Raw genomic sequence first — 22179 nt, forward strand, 5'->3', positions numbered from 1 at the left:
CACCCTCCCACGTCAGTCCCAGCTCTTCGCCTCATGCCCACCTTGATTGTCAGTGCAATTCAGACCCCTCTTCTCTCCTCATCCTTCCCACCCGCTGTCCCAGCTCAAACTCCCTTTTTAGCACCCAGCTGGGACAGCTCATCTGTCTGAAGATTGGTAAGAAGTACAGGAAGAGCAGGACAGGGCAGCTGTAAGCATAACAAGGCAGAAGGAGCTTTGCAAGGCATGTGTGTGATAGTGAAACAACTCCCCCTGAAAAAAATGGGCTGGTAAGTAGACTAAAGATGAGGTGTTCAGCACAGTGACATTTTTGGTAGACCATACTGTTTTAGACTGAAGAACAATTTCAGATACTGAAGGCAGAGAGAGCACAGATACAGTGAATTGGCAGGAATTTGGCTGGATGAGCTACTAGAATAACTACTTAAGAGCTTTCCCATTCTACTAGGCATACAATCTCACCAATATCTAAAGAGACTACATTTGTTTTCATTGATTTGGGGGTTTTTGGTGGTTTTGTTTGGTTTCTCTACTATTGCAATGGTAAATTTATCTGGTTGAATAAAGCAACTGTTCTTTAGCTGACCATGATAATTTCCAACTGACAAAAACCATCAGCTTACACAAACAGATCTCCTTTTGTGAATTAACAACCTTCATTGTTTCATTAATATTACCTGTTTAGGGATAAGCCTGAAAGTTTCCAGCAGGGTCCAAAGAGGGTTAAAACAGCTTTGAGAAATCCAAGCTTAGCTTTTGGGGTGGATAAACAAATGAAGAATGAAGGAAGCTACTTGGGAGATATTTTTGGTTGGCTAATCGTCTTTATGTTATCCAAAGTCAAAAGTTTCCCCTAAGCCTTCACTGGTCTGTACATTTGAATTGTAAAGAGACTGAAAATAAAAGTATTATTGGATATGTAGTCCCAATCATTCACCCAACATAACGGATCTCAAAGTTAAACCACATTCCTCCACTGCGTCTAGAAAATAAAACACATGGTGAAGAACATGAGGTGAGAACATTCTGTACAGTTAACCTATGCTTGATATGAAAACACTGAAAGTTACTGAATGTCTACAAGAGTTGTACTTTGCAAAGCAGCATCTCTCTGCTGAGAGACTGACCAGCCAGTTGTTCTCACAAGCCAAGCCATCTGGGACAGCGCTGAGCCCACCTTTTTACCTAGACAGAGTTGTGCAAATGGTACTTGGCCACAGAGCACTGTTCATAGATACTATGATAGACAATTCATACAATACTTTACCCTGGAAACAAAGCTAAAATAGGCATGTGAGCCTGGAAAATATAACATATATATCTGGGAATGTATAGCTTTTTTTAGGAATTAGCTTAGTTCTTTTTACCTTCTCATGTCCATTTTGGATCGTGCTTTGTGCACGAGTTTCCTCGTGCACGAGGAAACTAGAAAGAGCTTGTACAAAATACTGCTGTCTTCCAAAATTTTATTATAAGACCCTACTATCAAGGAAATACTTTCATGAATAACTTAAAGCAAAGGTAGACATGTTTTTTTCTACATCATGTAACAAGCACTTTGTACAAATTAAACACAGTCTTGCATGAAAATCTGAAGAAGATTAACAACTTTCAGAAATTATTTAGAAAGTGATTGTCTGACCCCACACAATTTTTCCACAATGCCTGAAAACCACGCGTATGCGTTAGTTCCACTGCCAACACTGACATTCTTAAAGACACCTTCTTCTCTGTTGACCTATGAGATTAGACAACTTGTCCAGTGGATTAAAGTAATTGTACTAATTCCTAGATAAATATGTCTAATGGGAATTCTGCCTTTTGGCCATCATGGCTGAGCCGAGGCACTTCCATCAAGTTGTCAATCATTTCCTGATAGGCTTTCAGGATTCATGACCCTGCTGGGAAATGCTGGGTGGTGCTTTATCAGGTGCAACACTCCTACAGAGAGGAGAAGGAGGGAAGCAGCAGGGGAGGCACTGGGCAAATCTGTGGAATCTGACCTTTTGCTTTGGGCAGCTCCTTGGATTTTTGCCTTGTCCCAGGTGGCCAACAGCCATGCTATTTCACGGAAATCTTTTGTTAAGTATGTGTGAAATGTGGCAGTGCAAATTCCTAATGGATTGCACATCTGGCATAACAGGCAAGCATGGCCCACTGAGGCCCCAGGTCTGCAGAGCAACAAGGACCTGTGCAGGTGGGAAACAACCACCACTTCAAGAGAAAACCTCCACTGCGCCCAACTAACACAGCTCCAGCAAAGACTGAACTGTTGATGAGTAACTGCAAGACCTGTTGACAGAAGTATGGAGATAGAACAGGTTTCCATAACACTACACTGGCCCATGCAGCAGATAAAACATGAATGAAGAAACTTACCATTGAATAGCAAAAATATTTCCTTCAAAAATATGATATGTATATATATATATATATATGCAAATCACTTTTCTCTAAAGACTAAGGTATTTCCAGTCTTTCTTCATGGTTATTATACAATTTGACAAAACTGACTGGAGTCTGATACAGTTAACCTGCATAAAAGAAGGTCAAGATCTACCACTTAGTTTAACTGGCATTCCCCTTGAAGGAATGAAGGCTTAATGCAATCTGAAAGAGAGGCAAAAGAGAAAAATTACTAAACAACTCTTATAATGGAGTTTAATTTAGAGTGTAAAATTACAAAATAAAAAGTTTCAATTTTACCACTAGACAAAATTATCATATTCTGAAATTCTTCCAGTACCAGGCCTTTTCTTGACACAAATTAATCTGCAAAATTTTAAGACCAAATATTCCATATATCTTTTTTTCTGATTAAGTCCTATTTGGAAAATTTCTCAGTAAGGGAATCTCATGGACAAAAGAGACGTCTTCTAAAATTGCTGGTCTCTTATCAACTTTATAAAAGTTGAAACCTAAAACCAAATAGAGCACATCCTTCAAGAAAGAGGAATCTACACCATAAATCCCATTCACTTCCAAAAACATATAAATAAACTTATAGCAAACCAGCTTATAGAAATTAAGCTTTTTAGAGGATAGCTACTTGTGGAAATCATGGAAACAGTCTATTATTATCATTCCTAATCCACAGAAAAAGAATCTAGACAGAATAATGAATTTGTCCAGGGTAATAATGGGTCAATGGTAGAAGGCGACAGAACCTGACATTCTTAAAAATTCTTCTCATCTTGCCAAAGCAGTTTAATGTATGTTGGCACATGGTAAGTATTTTAACAGATACAAGAGCAGAGAGGGGGGGAAAGGCAAATATTGTCAGATTCCTCAAGGGAAAATCTACACTTTGTAGCACTGCCCTGTGAGATAAACATTCATTTTTCTGGTAAATTTCTGTTATAACCAGCTACAAGAACAGTTGTCACATTATTTTGCCCTTTCCTCATCACATTTTTAGAATTGACAAAAGCTTCTATAACTATTAAGAAAACAAATCAGAATTAAATACATTCTTCTAAAATATTAAAGCATTTAAAAACCTGCTAGCCATTTTCAAGAAGCATTTCCTACAACTACTACCAATTATTTTATTTTCAAAGCAAAAAGAAACACATTTTATTTGAAAGCTCTGAAGTAGCTTTAGAAAACTTATAAAGGATTGAGAACTTTGATCAAGTAGGCCCCAGAGAAAATTCTTTCTTAAACATTACAAAGGAAAAAAAGAAGGGGAAAACCAATTGCTAATTCTCATCTTGGTAACATTTTTAAGCAGACTGGCAAAACCAAAGGATTAAGTGATTCTGTGTCAAACTAAAGATTAAGTATCACTCCTTTATATAGTGATTCATAAATACTAGAAAACCTAAAGAACATTTTTAATAGCTCCTGTAAGTATTTAAAACTTTGGTCACAAACTGGAGAATCTTTCAGCAAACTGATAAGTATATATCTTTGTAATGTATAACATGAGCTTTCATGTACATGCAGAGGTTTCAAACTTCCCCCAAAACTGTACACTGACTACTGGTTTGGAATTCCCATGCAAAAGCAAGAGAAAGGAAAATTATAAGAGAATATAACATGACTTTGGCCATAGTGAGCACAGGTCCATATAGAGAGGACTAGTCAGTTTTGAGCATTGCCTTAAAAAAAAAACAAAAAAAACAAAACAACCAAACAAACCAAAAAACCCGAAAAAAAAACCAACAAAAAACAAACACACACAAAAACCAGACTGAAAGCATACCTTCTGACAAATTCCTGACAAATTCTATTCAGTTATTTGTTTCTGAATATTTTGAATGAGGAAGGCTTTGATTATCAGTGACGAAGAGTGAAAGAAAATTTTGTTTTCAACTCAGATGTTTCAACAGAATACCTCTCTAATTCTGCCCTTGGGGGGGTAGGACTATGTATCAGCATAAAGCTTAGGTATTTGTGGAGGAGTGCAAAACAAACAAACTTCTAAGCCACCTACACACAATTAGTTTGCAAACATTAGCATTAATGAAGCCTGCTTTGCCCTGAATGCACATACCATGGCAAGAGGCTTCCTACCTGATACAGAACTCAGAATGTGCTGCTGCTACTTGGATTTCCAGTATCTAAATAGGTGCTCCTGAATTATTTTTCTCTCAGGGAAGCTTGTCTCATCTCTATTCCTATTACAATTTTAATGAAGCTTTTAAGTGCTTCACCTTCGAGAACATTGTTCCCCTGTCATACTGGCTTCTCCTTGACTGATGGACACTAAAGTAAGTAAGTAGAAAGGTGGACAGAAATTCCAAGCATATTAATGCAATCTTTATGTTTTTTAAAATAAGTTTACACTAAAACTAGTTCCTGAGACAACACCACCCAGAAATTGTTAACTTGCTAAAGATCTTCTGTGAGATAGAAAATTTGCAAATTTTATTTATAGTTCAGGAATATCAAACCTATTTTCTGTCACTTTATGATCTGTGCTAAATTTTGACCTAAACAACATTTATAGCTAGGCTGTAAATTTTAGAAGTAAGTTTGGAACTAACATCTGTTTGTCGAGGCCACTTTAGGAGCATACTGGGAAGAAAATATTAAAAATGTTATTTTGTTGAATAGATAAGGAAAAGTTAACACTGAGATGTCTAAAATTTCCAAGTTCAAAGTTTTATCAGAAGGAGTTTTGAAATTAAATTCCTTCTAGAGTACAAACTAGAAGAATTAAAAATGGAAGATACTCAGAAGGAAACACAATTATGCTAATCACCTGTAATTACCAGACATGGGGTTTAATATATTTCTGCTTCTCTGACTCATAGCAAATTACCGGCTTCCAGCACTTGGCATCCTAAATGTGTTAGAAGAAAGCTCCTAAATGTGTTGTGCCCTGGCCACTCCACACAAGGAATTCTGCTGCTGAAGCAGTCCATTCCCTTGATACCTGGAGCCCCCAGTGACTGTGACAGACATCCTGGTACCCCTTACAGTGCTGGGCTGACAGGATGCTACTTTCCTGGTTCCCCAGCAGTCATGTGTGCAGTTACAGACTAGACACCAGAACTGTCAGCTTATCTTTTCCCACTGAGTTTTTCTTAAGCTATCTCAGTGATGTAGATCTCAACAAGCTTTATTCTTGCTTGCTAATTGAGAAGTGCCCTGTCTCAAGACTGCATTACAAATATAGTGACTGATCAACTTTCATTAATGATGTTACCTTCAGACTGATAAGTTTGGTTTTGAAGCGGTATCATACAAAATGTAGTCCATAAAACAGAAGGCAGGGGACTTCAGCTTTCTGTAAAAATATATCATAACATTTACTAATTTTGAGGGACAATATTTTCCCTTTTAGGATTGATAGGTGGAGGAAGTGAGAATCTCCTGGTGCTTCACACATGTTTTTATGATGATTTACTTGACAGGAGATAGACACGACAGCATTACTTTCTGAGAAATTTGTTATATCCAGAGATAAACAATAAAATATTAAAATACATTGTAAGTTCTTCAGTTTATCCCCTAAACTCAAAAAAATCTGCTGTCATTCAATTGTCTAGGCATTCTAATCAGTTGTTAACATTTCCCTAAGTAATAGTTCAGAGTATAAAGATTGGTCAAATACATCTTTTTAAACTCTTCTTTCTAATAAGACACTCTACTAGACCTAGAGAGCAACACACACACTGACAGTCTTACTGACTTCATATGGTTGAGAGATATGTGGGCAATTAGCAGGTCTTTCAGGTTCAGCGATTTTTTCCTACTTCATTTCCTTGCTGGAATTTTAAAGATGATATATTTAGATAAGACTTTGAGCTTTTTTGCTTTAGGTTATCACTGACCACTCTAAAGAATAAAGAGTTGGGTCCTTGGGACAGTACAGAGCTAACATGAGAGCAATTGGGTTTCGTCTTTCCTAAAAGAAAGCCTTCTATGGGAAATTTACAGTCTTGGTACATATAACTTAATAATGTTTAGGTTTGGCCTGTATTGTTCTTCTAAAGCAAAGGGCTGTTTTGCAGAAACTAGTTAAATAAAAGTCTTGATCACATCTTGGCCTGATCTGTTGTGTGCTTATGACAGAGCCTGAACTGACATTTCTTCTAATAAGCTTCTACAGATAACGTGTATTTACACTTCTCTTTCCTTAAGATTTACATTTTCATAGGACATGTTTCTTCTAACAAAGCATGAAGGTAAAGACAAGATCTTAAGATATCAGACTATGAATTAGGAACGCATTCCACTTCCACAATTTATCTATTTTTTCCCTCCTGATAAGGAACCTTCCCAATCTGGCTCTGTTCACACCTTATAAAAGGCTACCATCTTAATTTGAAGGAATATTCTGACAACCTGGTGTAAGAGATTCATTCCTTTCTAGAGAACATGAAAGAATGTCCCTTCAAGAATTATGTTTATATTATTCAAATATTTATAAATTAATGGTGAACTGTCATCATTATGCAAAACTTGTTTGGTTTTTTTTCTGGTTTCCCTTATTAAAAAAAATATTAAAACCATCTAGCCCACAATTTATGCTGGTTTTGTCTGGTTTTTAACTTTTTTTACTGATAATTATCTCATCTGGAGAAAATTCTGAAAAAAAGGTTTGGCTTCTAAATATAAAAATGTTATATACTGAAAAAATTACTTCATTCTTGCATTATGACAGAATGACACAGCCCACAAATCTATTTCAATGACAGTTTCTCTCATAGCACAGCAAACAGATATATATTCAGGCTGAATTCACTGACCCTTATCTTCAGGAAGATATGGCAGGACACGCTTTCACAACTGGCATCTTCAAATCATTCCTCTTCCAACACCTGGCTTTTATTTTGCAACACCACCACCCAAACGTTCTCTACACAGTTGGCCTTTTTTCAAAAAAATCCCCTGCATTAACTCGCACTTTCTTCCAACACATTTTCATATCCATATTTCTAATCAATTTTTGGTAGTGGCTCCTAAATGGTTGCATATATCCTCATAAAACACAGGACTATAAACCCTCTTTAATGCAATCCCAAGGGCAGTCTTCTGAAGTAACAGTTAATAGCATAAGTTAGCAATACTTTGAAGCATTAAGTGGAAGATAGGAATGGCAAAGCTGTATCCTGACTTTAGGTATGGTAATTATTTCTTATACCTGAGTGAACATCTGTGATCATTAGTTTTAGATTGCAATTTCTCAGAAGCAAATCACTCTGATTTCTTAAAGCCACTTTGAAATTGCACATCATTAAAATTAGGTCCCCCTTCCAGTTCCAAATGTGTGTTTGAGCTCAAAAGAGCACCTGTTAAAGAAACATTTGGCATCATAAAAATTGCAGCAGATGGGCAAGGCACAAGGAGGCACAGGGGTTGAATGTAGTATAGTATGTCAAAAGCAAAAAAAAACGCTACCCTTCTCAGATCCTCTGTTCTAGTAAAACGACAACATACAGAACCACAGAATATGCTGTGGGGACCCACACATGGGAAGGGACCCATAAGCATCAATATCACCTCTTAGCCCTGCACAGAAACATCCTCAAGAGTCACGCCATGTGCCTGTTGTCCAAATGCTTCTTGAACTCTGTCAGGCTTGGTGCTGTCACCACTTTCCCAGGGAGCCTGCTCCAGTGCCCAACCACCCTCTGGCTGAAGAACCTTTTCCTGATATCCAGCCTAAACCTCCCCTGACACAACTTCAGGCAATTCCCTCAGGTCGTGTCACTGGACATCACAGAGATGAGATCAGTGCCTGCCCCTCCTCTTCCCATCATGAGGAAGTTGTAACTGCAGTCAGGTCTCCCCTCAGTCTCCTCCAGGCTGAACAGACCAAGTGACCTCTGCTGCTCCGCATATGGCTTCATTCAAGGCTCTTCATCATCTCTGTTGCCATCCTTTGGATGCTCTCTAGTAGTTAAAGATCTTTCTTATATCATGACACCCAAAACTGCTCCCAGTACTCGAGGTGAGGTCACCCCAGTGCAGAGCAGAGTGGGACAATCCCCTCCCTTGCCTGGCTGGCAAAGCTGTGACTGATGCCCCCAAGACATGGTTAGGCCTCCAGGCTGCCAGGGCACTTACACCTAAGGAGGCTTTCACAAGGAGTTTGCATTTCTGGAATTAGCAATTGGCTGTAGCAGCCAGCTACTGGCAGAATAATATCAGCTTACCAAAAAAAGCTACATATAGAAAACACGACAGACTTAAATTTTCACAACTACTGACAGTATCAACAGGGGGGAAAAATGAGGGGAAAATTACTTATTTCCTTTAATGCACAGAAAAATTAGCTTCCTTACAAAAGACTTCTAGTATTTCTATTTAGAAAATTTTGCAGCCATTTTGCTGCATCTCTTCATGTTGACAGGCTTGGAAGAAGTCTGTTGATGTGAAGCAGTATGGCTTTGGGACTCACAAAAAGATTAAGCCTGCATTTTCAGACACGTACATTTGGGGTTCTTTTAAATACATTTTCTAGAAAAAATACTAGCATTTTAAATTATGTGTGTATCACAGTAATATAACATTAATCAAAACCCTGTAACCATGCCCAGAGGATGAAACAGCAAAGGAGTGCACCTGACAGACGGATTTATAAAGCTCTCCCTGAGGGTTTGAAGCTGTCTGCTGCACTACAAGCAAAACAAGTAACTGTATTAAAACATGAATTTATTACCCCATGGAGGCAGTACGTTGGTTGCTAACCACCAATGCCATGGAATGGAAGGTCACATATCAAAAAAGATTTTCTAAAATTTCACTTTTCATTACTCTGCCAAAATTTAGAAGAAAAAGTACAAACACTGCATTCAGTAAGGACAAAGGAAAGGAGCTATATCATCTGGTTGATAAGAACAATTCTGCTGATTAATACACATATTTGACCTGTACTGGTTCCCAAATTTTCATACACTCAACTTCCCAATCAATGCACTTTTTTTCCACCTTTACTTTCTCCCTTCTTTCCTTATAATTTCAGCAGATAGTCCAAAGACTTGGACTTAATTCTCTCATTCTAAATATCACACAGAGAAAACCAAACATTTTAATTAAGATTGGTATAGATCTGAAGCTAAAAACACTGAGCAATAAGGACTAAGTCAAAGAGCACTGTCTTTGTTAATAAATCTACTAATAAATCTCTGCTGCTTCAGAGTAAGGTTTTAGTCTCAGACTGAATTCATTTCCATTAGAAAACCAGTCTATAACTGAAGGAGATATCTATGCCAGGTAGCTCCTACACAGACATATCACCTCTTTACCGGATGCAGATCTGCAGTCACAAATATGAGTCAGGCAGATTAACAGTGAAGAAGTTACACTGACACCTGTATCTTCAGAATTTCACCTAATGATGCCAGGGGTAATTATCAGAGCACACAGGAGCCATCTGGGTATTTCAGAGCCTTGGAGACCAACCTGAGAGCACAAGGACACATCAACCCTTTTCGTTTCAGTGTGACCACAGCCTGCTGACAATGCGCCACACCATGAGCAGGGCAGTGCCAGGGCAGAAATGGTTATTTAACAGGATCTACAGCTAATATAGTACCAGATTGTATCGTGGTCTCTGCTGGAGCGCAAACAATTTTCTGGTCTGAAAATTTAAAAAAACCCACCTTTTTTAAATCCATCCAATTTGCATTTAGAAACCACATCTTCAAAATACATCAACACAGACCTATCAAACCAGTAATTAAAATAGAAATAGATATTAATTGTGCTTGGTCTTTTTTTTCCCCAAAAAATTTGGGTTACATATAGTACCTAAAGTGTAACTGCAAGTAAGAAGTAGGATTATAGATATCAAGTAATCTGCCACAACTGCAGTGAGGACATAGTTTTATCTGAAAGTATCCTGGCACTGAGTAAGAAGCACAGTTTTGAGCAAGTAAGGAATTTTTCTTTCTCTTTTTCAAACTTCAGTATTAGAGATGAAATCCTGAAAAGATTTATTCTACATATTTGCAAAACACAAAGAAAATTAAAACTTTCCAAAGTTTACCTCTAGATTATTAACACTTCTTATTTTGAAAGGCCGGAGATGACAATAGTGCTAACTTATTTTGACTACAAGGTGTCCTGACAAAGAGAGGGCTCATAAAAACTTAGGTCAAATTATAAAACTAGCAGATATGTACCATCTGGCCAGCTTCAAATTTTGTGCACCAGTATCAGTCTAGTATGATCCAGCCACAGGCCCTACCCACTTACCTTGGCTTTAAATCCATTTTTGCAGTCTGTACCAAGGTCCCTAAAGTTAGCCAGCTTTTACAGAAGTTGACTAAAAAAATTAATTGTACTCTTCCAAGCAAAAATGTCACTACCAGAACAAAGATATATGGAGGGGGTGTGGTTGGGGGTTTTTTGTTTGTTTTGAGGGAATTTTTTAATTTTGTTGTTTAGGGAGATTTTTTTTTTCTTTTCTAGCTTAGTGTGGGGATGGTTGGTTTGGTATGGAATTGTATGTGTGTGAATCAGTAAGAGATCAGAGGACATGCAAATAAAGCGAGGTAAAAATATATATTATGCAGGTACCTTCTAGCTGAAAGGTGTTTTGAACTGGAATAAAGATACATAGTTGGGTAATTTTTGTTCTGGAAGAAATCATCCTTGGGATTTTCTTTAAAACTAAACAGGATTGCATATTCATGGAATCTGGTATCTTTCAATCCATATTCTCAACGAGAATTATCCATGAACTGTCAAGTTCTTGGCTAACAACTCAGATTAGAAGAGGTAAAAATGTAGTTGCTTAAACAAAGAAACAAAGAAAAATCACTCCACAAAATCACTAATGCTGACTTTCCACAGATTTCAAATTACAAACAGCCAAAAATGCTATACATGAAATAGTCCAAAGAAGCAATAATTGAAGTTATAAAATAGGCATTTCTTCTGCTTTAAAACTTGTGAGAGCTATTTTGTGGTGATGTTTTCCTACTTTTAATAATGTTTTAAAGAGAAAAGTTTCCAAGTATAGAGATAGAGGTATAATAAACATATATTTTAGGAATAAACCATAATCCCAAAATCCCTACTAAATGAACATTGCTATTCCTGCAATCTCCATTGTACTCTACAGCAATACAAGCTGCCCAGGATACTTTTAAAACATGCAGACAAAACATGCAAAAAAACTGATCCATAAACCCCAAAGTCCTGTTTTCTGGGAGAGGAAGAATTTAGAGACTCAGTACAATTCTACCCTCTCTTTTCCCTTGCTCCCTCATTGCCTTTATTAATTCAGTATGTCCCTACACTCACTATAAAGACTTTGTTGCTATGGGAATTTATTTCCATATTTTATTGTCAATGAGAAAAACAAGATTTTGGTGATTAAATGTCACAGAAGCTCTGACTTTTGTATAACCTAATCAAATCCACAGCCTTAAAAAAAAATCTGTGTATGTGTTTGAAAGTCTTACAGTTCTGATCATAAAAAGGTACATATGCTCTACCTGGCATTTAAATGCCAAGTACAAAAATTCTCTCTCCCTTATCCCAAAACCTTCTGGATAATTTTTAACATAATTTCCACATGTACACTTTCAATTAGTTTCCTAGAAACTCGAGAACAAAACATATTTTGTTTTCCCTTTCTCCCAATGAGGACTACACACAGTATCAAGAGATTCTTCCCTTTTGTAAGTGACATTCAAGGTTAGTGAGGCTGGAAATTCACCTTGCAGTAACTGACCCATAAAGACAGCTAGAAAATTGCAAGCATGGGTTCCTTCCCTCCCCATACTTAATCTATACTGCAGGTGGAAAAAAAATACATGCAATAGGTACAAAATATTGTTCAATTTCTCCAGTAAATATGCCAAAAAGTGTTTGCTGTCTTCTATCACTGGCTGTTTCCACTATAAATCTCATACACTTGTACTTCCCCCCTTTTTAATATTGTAACTGTCTACATAAGTTAATGTTTAGAGCCACTCACTAAGAAAAAGCATGTATGTAATCATTAAATCATTACAATTTAAATAAAACTGAGCATAATCCAGAAAGTTCAAAATTAAACCTAACATCAGAAAAGTTCTCCCTTGTGACTCAGGTTTTGTGTACGGTTCTGTCCCTTCAAAAGAAGTTCTCTCAGGTTCGGAAGCAGAGCTCATGTTGATGTACCAGGAATGGCTTTCGCTTGGGCAGGACTCTAGGAACACAACTGAGAATGCAGCTCTATACAATAAATTTGGGCAATGGTGTCAGAGGACTACAGTGCTGAAACTTAGATGACCACAGTTAAGATGCTCAAGAAGTCAGGAGCCTGACCTTCACACTCTCAGCAGCCTTATCTTTCCCCAGGATGCTGTAACAAACTGGAAGTCAGAACTCAGAGCATCCAGAAGCTGCACCTACTCCCTAATCTATCTGATTCTGATTGAGGACATACTGCCAGGTTTTTCCTCTTTTGACACTATGACTGTATGCCCTGACTTCTGGGAGTAAGAGGTTTAGCTTGCCATTTACCTGTGACTGACCAAATGCAATGGGTTCATTAGGTAAAGCTCACCAGGAGCTACAAGCACTCCACACTTCATCAAACCAGGACATTTAGGTGTCTACACATGACATTAAGAGGCCAATCTAAAGTACTTGTGATTGAACACACAGGCACGGGTATAAACTTTCTGTGTGGCATTTAACAAACATGGTCCATACCTGAGGAACACAACCATGAATGCATGCATTTTAACCATGGCACTAAACCAGGTTTAAGCAGAAAAGCATAATTCCTGAGGCAAATCTGCACAAAAGGAATTACACCAGGAAATGTTTAACTCATTAAAACACCACTGAGCTTTAGCACTGTACGGTGTTTTTTTCCATTCTGCGGCCAGTACCTGGTCAACTGACCCATGGGAGAAGCAGAGCCAGAGGGGAAAGGAACACGGTTTTCTTGCTAGTGAACAAATGGAAAACTGAAGATTGGCCAAAGCTACATATATTTCTTATCCCTCAAAGTTTGCAGAAACCCAAGTCCCCTTATCACAGCATAAAATACATTTAAGCATTAAGCATTGACTAACCATACCAAAAAGCATGAAATTTAACTGTTCTTTAATATTGCTGTCTTAAACAGGAATGCTTTCAGCTTCTGGAGAAACTGCTTTACAGAGTTTCTTTAATTAAGGAGCTAACTAGTCACTAAGATGAAGAAAAACCTACATCTATAATAATGCCTAATATTCTGAAACTCAGTTGTTAGACAATATGATAAGCTTGGTGCTTTCAATTGATTCCTTAAATATCACGAAAACATTAAAAGTTCGGAGAGTAACATTTTCGGATTTGTATTATTTGCAAAGATTTTGTAGAGTCAAAAGTAGTGAGGCCTCCAATACCCTGTAATTAAAAAACACCATGAAAAAGTCTTACTGTTGATGTCAGTAATTGGCATGTAACCTCAGAATGAAAAATAAGTGCTAACAAAAACTGTGCAAAGCCGTGGAAACTTTCTCACCTTGTCCCTCTTAAAGAGATCCCTTTTAAGCCAGGGAGAATGTGCTGGTTTTGTCTGGGACAGAGTTAATTTTCTTCATAGTAGTTAGAATGGGGCTGTGATTTGGATTTGTGCCTGAAACAAATTGTTGATGTCACAAGGATGTTTTAGCTATTGCTGAGCAGTGCTCACACAGCAGCAAGTCTTTTCTACCCTTCACACTGCCCCACCAGTGAGGAGCTGTGAGGGGGCACAGCCAGGACAGCTGATCACTGGGATGTTTCAGACATAAGGTATCATGCTCAGCATTTAAAGATATGGGAAGAAGCAGGAAGGGGCAGATATTCTGAGTGATGATGTCTGTCTTCCCAAGGGAAGTGCATGAGAGAGCCCTGCCCTCCTGGATGTGGCTGACCACCTTCCGGTCCATGGGAACCAGCGAATGAATTCCTTGCTTTGTTTGCACACACAAACAAAGCTTTTGCTTTACCTGTCAAACTAACTTTATCTCAATCTCTGAGGTTTCCCTTTCCCCTGCCTAAGGGGAGGGAGTGAGCAAGCGGCCGTGTGGGGCTGAGGTTAAACCACAACAGGGAAGAATGGAGCAGCACAGTATACTTTGTATGCCACCATGCAGCATAATCTCATGCAGGACTAAAGAGAATAACTAACTTTCTCTGGCAAACTAACCTCTCTGGTAAATTGAAGGTTCTCCACAGTTCCTGTAAATATGAAAAGCCATCTCTCTTTTTTTATTTACTTATTAAAGAAGACTTTGCCTTTTTTATTCTTCTAGAGAAGCATTCTCAAATACGGGCTCCTAAATATTACTGTAGACTTCAAGTGGATAGATAAAAGTAATGGGGATTCCAATGAAGATATTACAGATTTAATATTAAAATATAATCTGTATTATGCCAGTGTCAACAACTTCAGCAAGACATCTTATGATTTTTCATTTTCCACAAGATACAACTCTGATAAATTTGCCTTAAATGCTGTATTTCTGTCATATGTGATCCATTCCAGTGGTTTAAATCACCCCATGAAAATATTTTCAGGAAACAACAGCTATTTATACATATTGATGTCTAATTCAGTACCACTCCACAGACATCACAGGGACCTGCAGGAGATCAATATCTCTGAGAAGATAGTGGAGGCCAATCTTGCTTTTCTTATTTCAGGATCAAATAGAAAAGCAGCAAGGAGCTGTGGGAACTACAGGAAACAGCAGTATTGGCTACTTGAAATTATCAAGGGAGAAGTAAACTGGAAAAAGCTTATTTTTTCTAGGAAATATCTGGTGGGGGGAGTGATGTTCAAGACCACACAGGCCTCATGCTGCTGCCATCCAGCAGAGTGAAGAGAAAAGCATCAGGCTGGCTCATCCCCAGATATGAGCAATGTATGCACAGGCACATTCGTCTCACCATTTTCAGCATTTTGTACAGCTCTAAAGCTGACAGGAAAATTAACCCCCAGCTGACTACTGCAGAATGAGAGATGCTAGGGATAAACAGGGCCCCAGCTGGAAATGGAGCCCCCAATCTCTTCCAGAGTTCTTGAAATGCTAAGGGTTACCAAGCCCACAAATTGAATATGTAACAGCTCAGTGCATTTGAATATGTGACCCTTGTTAGGCAAAATGAACCCCGTGAAAGGTGAAGTCATGTTTTGAAGCTGTAAGTTATTTATTATTTTTAACTGGAATAAAAGTAGTCTCTATGAAAAGCATATTTACTAAATATCTCAGTCCAAGGATGAAGTCTGTCGTGCAAGGGAGTAGCTGCTGCTCTAACAGTTTAAACACTGTAAATACTATACTTCAAAGACATGGAGACAAGACTGGACCATGCCCACCCAAAAGAGAAATAACTTACAAAACAATAGGTTTCCAAGCAGTTGTGCCAAAATATCAACACCTCTGGGTAAGTTCAGCATAATAAATTCCTTAGATGGTGGAAAATGAGCAGAAAATAAATCATTGAGTTGGATTTTAAATAACAATGAAACATTACTGCAAAACAGCTTAACTTGCAAATGGAGAAGAGATGAGCAATAAGCAACACTGACTACTACATTACGAAGGCTTCAGAGCTCCTCAGAAGAGAAGAATAAAACTGCAAATTTAAATCAAGAGCAGCATTTTGTTTTGACATTGCTTTTCAAAGCACAATAGTTCTGAAAGTAGCAACTTCAAAGACTAAAGAATGCAGAAAGTGGCCTACTTGAAGTTTAGAGTGCTCTCAAAATCAGCAGCTTTATCTAATGCCCAGTAGCATATCACCCACAACTAAGACCATTCCAAGACCATAAAAGAAAGCAGAGTTTTATAAAACATGGTTTGGTGGTTGACCACGTCATCCATGGAGGGCCCAGGTTTATATCATTACCTTAAATAAAATATAGGCCTCCAATAAATTTGCCTTTTACAAAACAAATGCTGTTATAATAGCACAGGAGGCTAGATAATGCATCCTGCAATCCAATTTGTGGTTCATGTTAAGCTATAGACACCAATAACTAATTCCACATGTAAGACAGACCTCCTGGAGGGAGATTTTAATTAAATATGTGATGGCAAAAGATACATTTCCTTATTTTGGTATAACAAACTCCCTGTACTAACAATATGTTGATCTGGTAAAATGTTATTGTATTTTAGCAGTGCAACATCAGTAGAAGTTACATCTGGTTTAGTTATTTTTGTACAGCAGTTTGTATACATCAGCCATAGAGCAATAAATACTTCATCATTACCATTATATTTAAAATGAGCTTTTAATGCATTTGTCCATCTTTTTAACTGCTAATGTTATTCAGATATACTCACACTTTAAAAAAACCAACAAAACAACCAAGCAAACAAAACAAAACCTAAAAAACCCACAAGATGAAAAAAGAGCAGCATAGCAGGGTTTGTAATAGCTTTGTACTATTAATTGGACAGAAGACTGTTGATTAATGCTTCTGCACTCAAGCTGAATATTTTAAGTACAAAACAATTAAGCCTTTGTATTTGCACATTTTCTGTAATAACAAACTTGATCACAGTTCTCTCCCATATTTAAGCTCCCCCTCACAGTCCTGTGGTTTAACTTACACAACTCCAGCTGCTGACAGGTACAATCTCTGATACCTATCACACCTGACAACTCAATCTGCATACCTGCTGTGCAACTTACACTGGAAATTACTCAAGGTCTAGAATCCTGAAAAATGAAACAAAAGTTTAACTTACTTTCACAATGAATGCTTCACCCCAGTAGAACAACTCTCAATAACTCTAATTTCAGACAACTCATTTACGATTGCAATACATACAATTCCATCAAAATCTTCTGACTCAAAGACAATGAATACCTTCTGTATTGTCAGTCAATCAGAATAAAATACAGCTAACCAAATGAAATGGAGTCCAGACTGACAACTTTTCCAGCCAGAGTGAGAACATCACAGGCAGACAGGAATACAAGACCTGGCAGCAGAAAAAAAATCAGCAGCCAAGTTCTACTGAAATAACCAATACACAAATGACAGAGAAAAGAGCTGGATCGTTTAATAAGTGTCTACAACATAAATTTTTAAGATGTCTCAAGAATAGCTTCTAAATAAGGGGTAGCATTAATCTGCTCAGCTAGTGGTCCAGCTTTGCAGCTACCTTGTTTAGAATCCCTGCCAGTCTACTCAAATTACACTGGGATGTTTTCATGTTCTCGATCCGATAAATCAGGATACACATGGTAACCGGCTTGAGTAGTAGCCATCACTTTTTACCATTGAATATTTGGCCCAAAGATAAAAACACAATGGAAAAAAATAGGCTGGTCACACAATACACCATATCCTACCATCAGCTGGAGCATTCTTCAAGTTGCTTGCACAAGTTCATACTTAACTGAATAGTTCATACTTTACTGAATAGTTTCACTATTCCTTAAACATAAATAATTGGGTCTCAGTTTCCCCAGTGGTATATTCTAAAACATGTCATAGCTTTCAAAGTTGAAAGCCATAGTCTGGCAGCATACAAGCCCAGATCCTTAACTAGCCACTCCCCCAAATCCACCTCTCTCCATCCCTTGTTTCTGCGCCCACGCTCCATCTTTCCTCTCACTGCTAGTCAGTACAGCTATTTGTTGGGCAATGACAAGGCCTGAATATAACTGAACTGATCCAGCTTTAAAGTAACTCCTAAAAGAAGTATCTGGGATATTTGGGGTGAGGGGTGTGGTGCTTAAAGGTTTTGGGTTTTTTTTTACCTGCACTCCTGCATTTCCTCAGTTCAGTTTGCAGCACGGCCTAGGAAACAGCTATATCAGCTCAGCTGGACAGGGCTGAGCTAAAGGTTAGGCAAACTGAAAGGGATAGGAACCTTTCTACTGTTCCATTACAAAGCATTCAGTTGCTGATTACTTAGGTAGTACAGGCTTGAGCTAACCAACTTTTAAATTATTTTCTTTTCTTCCTTGGCTCCATTCTACACTTTTGCTCTCCATCACACTGAAATTTTGTAATCTACATCTCACTGAAAAATTTGACAACACACGTCCAAATGAAACGCTGTTGTCCTTTTGTCAAGACAGTATTTTTCTAAAAGACAGTAATTTCACTGAAAATTATGTATACTCAGCTTACTCATTTGTACAGCAAATGCTGTAAAGGACTCTTGATTTTAACTGGGGTTTCTGGGTACCACTAAAATATACATAGGTTTTTGACTGGGAAGCTAGGGGATTTGGTGAGTTTTTTTGTTTGCTTATTTTACTTGTTTGTTCTGGGGAAGAAGTTTAAAAATTGGAAATACTTATTTTATTAAGGCAATAATACTAGGTGAAGAAAAAAATACGTGTCAAAGGCATGCACTAAGTCCTGTGCATCTCTGTTAAACTAGAACAATAAAAGTTTTATCTTTGCCTCAGGGAGCAAAGCTGATGATATCAGCTGCCGAACTTGCACGCCTGACCAAACTAAGCTGAGTTTGCAAGATACAAGAGGATAAGAGCACGAATGAATTCTTTGCAAAAGGCAGTCAGATATCCAGTGCTTGACTCAGATATCCAGTGCTTGACAGCAAACAGAATGAGGGAGCTGCTGGAAGTAAGGAAAGTAATTGAAAAAACCCATCCCCAGCATCAAGTAATAGCACTGGCTAATAACACATTGTTTAAACAAAATGTAAAAAGACAAAGAAAAAGCTCTTGAAATGTTCTTTCAGCAGTAAACATCTGAGCTTATTTCTGGGAGTCGACTAAACTACTAAGAATTACTGTGTACTCAAAAACACATTTAGCACCTGTTTAACAGTGACTGGTGCCTCACAAATAGCTTACTGCAAAGAAGACTCACCTTGTATAAAGCAGAAATGATCTGATGCATTTTCAGTCGATGAAATACAAAGATATCGTACACAGCTGAAATGGCCAAAACAGTCACTCCTTGCTCCTTCCACAGCATGCTGCATCCTGCACACAGCCCTGCTCCCAAGATCCAGCCCCAAGTACTTGGTGAGGAACCTCTGGTAGAGCAGTGCTTCACGTAACACATGAGGGAAAGCAGAAAAAAGAGGCAGGCTCCAATATCTGCCCTCCCTACAATCCCTGCTACAGCTTCCGTGTGGATGGGATGAGATGCAAACAGCAGGCCCGCTATCAAGGTCCAGTACCCATCGCCAAAGAGAATCCTGGAGAAGTTTGTGAAAAGGCCAGTGACTGCAGCATGTAAGAGGACATTTACAAGGTGGTAGCCCCATGGGTCCATTCCCCCAACAGCATGGTTAATGCGGAAGGAAAGTGTGCAGAGAGGTCTGTAGGACTTGTGGCTCCCACTGTGAGTAAGCAGTGTCCCCCAAAAGTCGTTGTAGAAGATATGGATCCACGGCGTCTCGGGTAAAAGGTCCTGGTTTGTCTTGATAGCTCGACTACAAAAGACAAATAAAAACTTCATTTTAACAGAAGAAAATGGCTACAAACAAAAGGCTGTGAAAACGAAATCACACTGCTACAAGAAAAAAAAAAAAAACAACTGGCATTGCTTTGGCGCTGCTTCAATTCAAGTTTGGAATTTTAATAGGAGGTGTTAAGAAACTACATGTCTATTGACTTCCTTCTAGAGCAAAATTTCCATATAAATTGGCTTTTAAAACATTAGAAACAGACATTACACTGTTTCTGTTAAATTAAAACACCCTTCAGTGACATTCTTCTGAGTCTAACCCAGGAGTAATCAGTTAAGATTTGATGAGTTATAATTAAAATGTAAAAGAAATATGAAAATCTTGCAAACGTTATTGTTGAAACAATGAATCCTCCAGTATATTCAGAACTAAAACTCCAACTGTCCTTTTATACTGAAATTTTAATTTAGATTTTGGAATAGATTTTGCTAGCATAGGTAAACAATAAATATAGAAGTTGTCAGGAGTGTGCAATTTTCTGCTTCTGGACAGTGCCTTGTTTAATTGTCTTGAGCATATTTTGACTTACAACATTTTCTGCAACACCTTGCTGAAGACAGACAGCAGAATATTTCACAGAATATTTACAAATAATTCACAGAATATTTACGAAAATACACTTTCTTTTTAAATTTCTTGTATTTCCAATTGAGGGGAAAAAACATTTTTACATTGTATTAGCTTATGAACTCAAGTCTGTCAGCTTGATTAAAAAAAAAATGCTGCAGCTTTCAGCATTTATGCTTACAACCACACTGGCAAGAACTCATGCCAGCCTTTAGCAGTCTCCAAGTCTAATTCGTTACTGTAAAAATCTGTCTCCCATAGTGTTCGTACAAATCCAAAGATTTGCATTTAAAATTTATGCAGTGGGAGAAGGTCTGAGACCTGCTTAGTGCAAAGAGATGACTAGAATTTAATTAGTTACTTGTATTTAAGCAATTATTTAAAGATGCACTGTTGTTACTACTGAGCTTAACTCATTTAACATTTATTTTATTAGGGTAATTAAGAATCCAGCCAACTCAAGACTCTTCTATTCAAAAAACCAAACAAGAGAGATGATTTTTATCTCATTCTCTCTTCAAAACCCCCATCTGCCTTACCAATAAATACCCTCCTATAATTAATAATTTTTCAATTCAGACGAGGAAGGGAAAAAAAGGTGTGAAACTCAAGCCCACATTTAAAATGCATGACTAATTCATATTCCAATACTCCCGTCACATTCTCCATTTCCTTAGAACCTGTGAGCAAATCCGTCCCCCCCCCCCTTTTTTTTTTGTGGTATTCATTTCAGAAATGTTTTCTTGTTCTGGGATGAAAAATACTCAAAACTGATATACTGCACCACAGAACCTCCATGCAAATACTCCAAATACCACACAGCTCAGCATTTCCATTGTCCAGAGCATCCTGCTGTAATGCTTTCAGACACGCTTCCTCTCAGCATGTCCTTTTGTCTCTGAGCCCACAGAGGTCATAGAGAGGTCAGCTTAAATCCTTTAAAGATATAATGATGCTTTTTAGAATATTTTAAAATTTTCATTTTGATTTCTGCTTATGCAGTGTATCAGGTTGCCTGTATTTGTTTTCCCAACCCCACACACATTTTTCTCATTTTAGTTGAGTCACAAAAGAACAGTGGAGAAAAACAAGATTGTTGTTCCCACATTATTTATCTTGTCCTTCTGTGTTGTCCTTTCTTGAAACAGAATTCCTCTGTTTGTGATTTCCATTTGTAGTATAACTCTCAGAACCACTATCAGAAACCAAGGAATTTGGCAAAAATAAAGCAGGTGTCAGGCAAGACAGAGTCCTTTCTTTGAGAAAAACATAATATATTAGACAACAGGCTCCCAAAGACTAAGAATGGCTATCAGATGTCAGGATTTAGAGTTGAAACCCTGAACTGCCAAAGTGTTTTTTCTTGGGGAAACAATAAAAAATAAGTGGCAACAACATTGCCAGCACAACCACCCTCCTCCGAGGCAAAGCATTCTTCTACAAAGAGCCCAGACACTTCCCAGGTTGTTCCCAGGAAATGGTAGCTTTCAGTATTTATTTTGCCTTCTCTCTAAGGTGATATTTTTCATGCAGCAGACACTCATATTGAACTTATCCCCACCAAAAGTAAATTGTGTGTATCATAAAGAAACCTAGTGTACATTCCAAAGGCATTAATTCAGTCAAATCTTATTCACAGCTTTAGCAACAAATTTCATGAATCCTTGATCCTTTTCCGTTTAGACCTGTCCATATTAAAAATTAAAACAAAGAAACACACAACAAAAGAAGTCCTGCACACAACAAAAAAATCAAAAGGAAG

General features: G+C 37.8%; 1 protein-coding gene across 1 annotated transcript in view; it reads right to left on the reverse strand.

Moving 5' to 3' along the window:
* Nucleotides 1–22179, reverse strand: part of TMTC2 (transmembrane O-mannosyltransferase targeting cadherins 2) — a 175369-nt gene that overhangs the window by 116893 nt on the left and 36297 nt on the right. Inside the window, exon 2 of the mRNA XM_031055582.1 lies at nucleotides 19244–19814. Coding sequence (XP_030911442.1) covers nucleotides 19244–19654 — 411 coding nt within the window. The 5' untranslated portion in view covers nucleotides 19655–19814. The remainder of the gene's footprint in view (nucleotides 1–19243; nucleotides 19815–22179) is intronic.

The sequence above is a fragment of the Geospiza fortis genome, unplaced genomic scaffold, assembly GCF_000277835.1.
Source record: "Geospiza fortis unplaced genomic scaffold, GeoFor_1.0 scaffold166, whole genome shotgun sequence".
Lineage (NCBI taxonomy): Eukaryota > Metazoa > Chordata > Aves > Passeriformes > Thraupidae > Geospiza > Geospiza fortis.